At 21.6% G+C, this 5,919-nt stretch overlaps 1 protein-coding gene across 1 annotated transcript; it reads right to left on the reverse strand.

Annotated features, from left to right (window-relative positions):
• Positions 1-193: 193 nt before the first annotated feature.
• On the reverse strand, positions 194-5,767 carry PRSY57_0815100 (vacuolar protein sorting-associated protein 9, putative; the record flags this gene model as incomplete). The annotated part of the gene is made up of 1 exon (XM_012907090.2): positions 194-5,767. The coding sequence occupies one exon, from the start codon at positions 5,765-5,767 to the stop codon at positions 194-196; it is 5,574 nt and encodes a 1,857-aa protein (XP_012762544.2).
• Between the last annotated feature and the right edge of the window lie 152 nt (positions 5,768-5,919).

The following is a 5,919-nucleotide window of genomic DNA, read 5'->3' on the forward strand; positions in this document are numbered from 1 at the left end:
AAAAAAAAAAAAAAAAAAGAAAAAAGAAAGTACAAATATACACATTTTTATACAAAAAAAAAAAAAAAACCAAAAAAATACAAAATATAAAATATAAGAAAAATATATATATATATATATATATATATATATATTTATTTATTTATTTATTTATTTATTCATTCATTCATTCATTCATTCATTCATGTTATGTTCATTGTTGCATTAGATTATCGTTAAGGTGTTCTTGCATATCATTTAAAATTTCGTTTTTCAATTTAACAAGGATTTTATATTCTTCAAAAAGTGAATTAATATTTGAGATTGTTAAAGAATTAATACTTTTTTCATGTTCATACTTGAATTTATATGTTTGTATTTTATTAATTATATTATTACAAAATTTTTTTTCATTAGATAATTTTATCAAATCATTTAATTTTCCAGCAGCTTCTTGTAATTTTTTATTACTTTCTTTAACTTCATTTAAATATGACTTTTCAGCATTTGCTACTTTTTCTTTATATTCATGATCAGATATATTTAAATAGGTTGTTTTACCAAGCTCTTTAATAAATTCTATACCACTACAAAATTGTGTAAAAGAATATGCTTCTTCTGAAATAAAACGACTAGGATGACGGAAGTTTTGAATATATATAATGTTTGAAATTATTTCGGGTGGATTAGTTTTGATAATTACATAAATAAGAAGTGGAAGAACTTCATCAGCACAAGGTAACAATTCATCGTCGTCATCATCGCCATGGTCATCACCATCAAAAAGGTTCTCTTCATTATCATAACTATTTTGTTCATGTATATAATTATCCTTTTTATCATCATTTTCTGTTATAGTTTGTGATGAATTACTTTTATAATTGTTATGTAATGTATCTTCTCTATTATTCAATCCTCTTTTCAAATAATCAACTTCTTCCTCAGATTGTTTAAAAGTATCTTGTTGTACATACTCATTTGGATTTTTTACACATCCCTCCATCTTATTACAGATTTCATAATTCTGATTATCACTTTGAAGATTTTGATTATCTCCATTTTTCCTCTTAATATTATTTTCGTCTTCAAGAATATCTTCGTCCTTTATAACAAACCCCTTATTATTATTATTATTATTATTATCATCATCATTATTATTATTATCATCATCATTATTATTATTATCATCATCATCTACCAAACCATTTCTATTTACTTTTTCTCTTTTCTTTTTCTTCCTTTTTAAATTCCTTTTAGCAGCATAAAGCACTGAGGTAACAATACGACAACAATTTAAAATCATAATCAATTTATCATTAGGTGCTTTCATTTTTTGTATTCTCAAAAGTTCTTGTTGAGCTATTTTTAAACGTTCGAAATTAATTCCTTCCATTATTTCTAAATGTTTCAATTCTATCCACTGTAAACAATTAATCTTTGTATAAATCTTTTCATCATCATCCTTATCATTAGGATCCATACGATATAAATAAAAATATAACTTTTGCATAATAAACTTCTCATATCCTTCTAATATCATATTTATTTGGTATTTATTTAAAGATTTATATATTTCTGACTTTAATAATATTGGCTGTGTCTCATTAATAAAATGATGAATATTATTTGCAGCTTTTTCTCTACTTAAATTATTAGGGAAGTTTAAAATAAAATTTTTTACTTTTTCAACAACTTCTTTACATGATTCATGTTTTAAACTCTCTAAAAAGTTATTATATAATGTATTTGGTTTTTTTTTATTTCCTGAATTTGATTCTGATATATTATCATTTATACAATTATCCTTTGACATTTCATGTGAATCCATTTTCCCTTCTATTTCATTATTAAACGATAAATCCTTTTTTAAAATATAATTATTATTAAGGATATTATTATCATTCAAATCATTTTGAGCATTTTTATTATTCTTCTTTTCATTAACATTATTTTTTTCATTATTATTCGATATCTTTTCTTTGTTCTTTTTTCCTTTGTTTCCTCCAGAAATTTCATCACTTGATTTATCCTTAACAAAAAATGTTCTTCGATATTTCTCATCATCATCATCATAACATTTTCTTTTTAAACTATACAAATCGGCATAATGTTTTTCATTTTCTTGTTTCTTATATAAATCAAAATCTTTATCACTATTATTATGGTGACGATGATTATTATGATGATTATTATGATTATTATTATTATGATTATTATTATGATTATTATTATTATTATTATTATGATTATTATTATTCTCCCTTTTGGAGGTTTTTCTAGTTTCTCCATTTTTTTCCATATCTTCTGTTTTTTTTGAATCATCTCTTTTAATAAAGGATATAAAAATTTCCTTAAACTTACGACTTTTCTGTTGGATAATGGACATATTTCTTGTTGCTTCTTCGTCAGTAAGATATATAATATTTTCTTTCATATGTACAAAATTATTTTTCGTATTCTCACCTACAGGTTGCATGTTATTTTTTTCATTCTTTTTGAAAGTATGACTTTGTTCATTTTCCACATTTTTAATATGTCCCCCCATTTTGTCATTTTCAACATTGTTGTTATTTTTTTCGTTTAGGTCCTTTCCCGATTTATCATTTGATGAATTAAATTTCTCATCATACATACGCGAAATATTTTTACCTTTATTATATAATTTTTCTATAAAACTCTCATTAGCCGTAATAGTATTTTTTTTCTTTTCTTCTTCCTCTTTTTCTTTATTATCCATTTTGATCTCATTTATTTTATTATCTTTCAACAATTTATTTAAGTAGTCATTTAATTTTTTTTCATTTGCATCTTCTCCATTTTTTAAAACATTATTTTCATCTAATGAGACATGTTTCTTTTCCCTCTCCAATGTGCTCATTCCATTATTTGAACCTTTTCCTTTATTATTATCTATAGGTAATTGTTTCATAATATTTTCTAAGCTTTTTTTTTTTGCACAACTTTGCTGTTCATATGAACCATCCACTGGAACGTTATTTTTTGATTTATCATCTTTACATGACGATTCCAAACATTCTTTTGTATTATTAAATTCATCAGGAATCTCCTCAAAATTATCTGAGTTGTTTGAATGCTCATTATTTTCTAATAACATAACTGTGATTTTTTTCTTATCTTCACCATGACACTGGATTTTATTAATGTTGTCACTATCATTTTGTTTATTACGTTCAATTGTTTTTTTATCATCACAACTTTTATTATTATTATTATTATTATTATTATTATTATTATTATTATTATCATCAATTAGTATATCCATTTTATCTTGTTCTAAGTTGATTTCACTATCTTGTTTTAATAAATTTCTTTTTTTTTCTTCGAACTTTTCATTTGACAGAATAGAGTCATCATCTTTAGACATATTTAACAAATCCTTTTTATCACTTCTTATTTTTTTATTTATTATGTTATCATTTGTATTCATATAATTATCATGATATGTCTGATTTTCCAAAATAAGTTCTTCATCCATATCATCGTCTTTTATATATTTTTTATTTAGATATTCTTTTATTTCATTAAAAAATTTCTTTTCATCATTTTCCGTAATTGATTCAAGAATTTCTTCATCATCAGAAGATGTACATAATTCCGATGATGAAGGTATGTAGTTTTTTTCGTTTTTTTTTCTTTTTTCTTTATATAAATGTTTTTCTTCTCTTGATATTTTTTCAATAGGTATATTTTTTGTTCTTTCCTCTAAATTATTACTATGAGCTTTATTCTTTCCCCTTAATACGTCGTTTTTCTTATCACACACATGATCTGATATATTGTTAAAGGAATGGTTTGGACTATCACTACATGAGGTTTTTTTTTTTTTGACAACATTTTTTTTGTTTCCTTTTTTTACACAAATCTCTTCAGATTCGTGTTCATATGGAACATATTCTGCTTCTCCTTTTGATTTTATTTTTTTGTTCATAATTTTATTATCATGTTTTATTGAATGATTTAATGTACTCATTGAACTTCCTTCAGAACTATTACCACTATGTACACTCTTTTTGGACGAAACACTTTTGGTTTTTTTTGATTGTGTAATTTTTTCTTTACTACATAAAAGATTATTGGAACTGTGGCGTGCCCCCTCTTTAGTAATATTATTATTATCCTTATTATTTAATATGATATTATTCGACATAATATTATTTGATGACAGTATTGTGTTTGAACTAAAAATACTATTAGATGATAAAACATTAGTTGGAGATAATACACTGCTTGGTGACAAAATATGACGTGCCGTACTTTTCATTTTTTTCTTTTGATTTTTTTTCAATTCTTTATTAGATATATTGCTTTGTTTAACACTTACAATATTATTATTATTATTATTATTATCATTTATATGTTGTTTATTAGAATATGTGACATGGTTCTTATTTTTTATAATATTTTCACTAGATATGTGATTTATCATATAATTAGATGAATCTAGATAATTCTGCATAGTTTCCTTCATATCATTATTAATATTGTCATTATTAATGTTGTTGTTAATTTTTTTTTTATCTCTTATATTAATTTTATCAAAATATTCTATACTATTACTTTCTCTTTTATCAAGTTCCGTATTATTTTTCTTTTCCTTCATATTATTTTTAATATATTTATTCTTGTAGTGTTCATCTATTTGATTTCCGTCGTACATTTTTTCAGATATAACATGATCTTCTCTATGAATATGATGGTTTCCATGCTGTTTCTCCATATTGTACGTTTTATTATGAACTTTAAAATATTCATTTTGTATAAAATCACTACTACTACGTTGTTTATTATTATTATTATTATTATTATTATTATTATTATTATTATTATTATTATTATTATCATTATTATTATTAATAATATTATTAATATTTTTCATTGGAGGTATTTTTTTTTTATTTATAGTTGATCCTGCATGGTAAGACTTATTAATATGAGTATCTATATAATTATTATTATTATTATCATGTTTATTATTCATAAATTGTTTACTATTATTATTATTATTATTATTATTATTATTATTGTTATTATTTATGAGATGATTTTCCTTATCTTCCCTACTTATAATATTAGGGTCCCTTTTATTATAATTATAAATGTTGGTTTTTTTTTCTTCATTATAATTGTTCTGTTCATCTACAATAATAATATTATCATTATCCTTATCATCTACATATTTTTTATCATTTTGTTTACTATTAGTTTCCCATAGGTCAAATGATGAATTCATTTTATCCTTTTTTTTTTTTTTAGAAACATTTTGAGTGTCACAATATTGATTCTCACCCTTTTTTATTATATCAACAGGATCATCAATAAAGTATTTAATATGATCAAATTTTTCTTTTGATCTATTTATATTGTTACATATATTTGGATTAATACTACTACTGTTATTATTTATATTATTACTATTAATATTATTATTTATATTATTACTATTAATATTATTATTTATATTATTACTATTAATATTATTATTTATATTACTATCTGTCCATAAAGAATCATTTAATTCGTTAAAATCAATGTCCTCATTTTTATTTATTGTTATTTCTTTTTTATCATTCATCGTATTATATTCATCATATTTTTTATTATTATCATTACTATTTTCAAAATTGTCAAAAAAAAAATCCATATTATTCATATTTTTCATAAACTCATCATTTCGATTTAACATAATTTTTTCAAGAGATTTTGAATTTAACTCATTCCAATCATTGCTAAATATAAAATTATCATTATAACTTACTTCTTCATTCATCTTAAATATAATAAAATATATATATTTTATTAATCAATATATATATATATATATATAACATATACACAATAAACATAAAATGTATATTTTATTATGTTTCATATGTTTTTTTTTTTTTTTTTTTTTTTTTTTTTTTTTTTTTTTTTTTTTTT

The sequence above is a fragment of the Plasmodium reichenowi genome, chromosome 8, assembly GCF_001601855.1.
Source record: "Plasmodium reichenowi strain SY57 chromosome 8, whole genome shotgun sequence".
Lineage (NCBI taxonomy): Eukaryota > Apicomplexa > Aconoidasida > Haemosporida > Plasmodiidae > Plasmodium > Plasmodium reichenowi.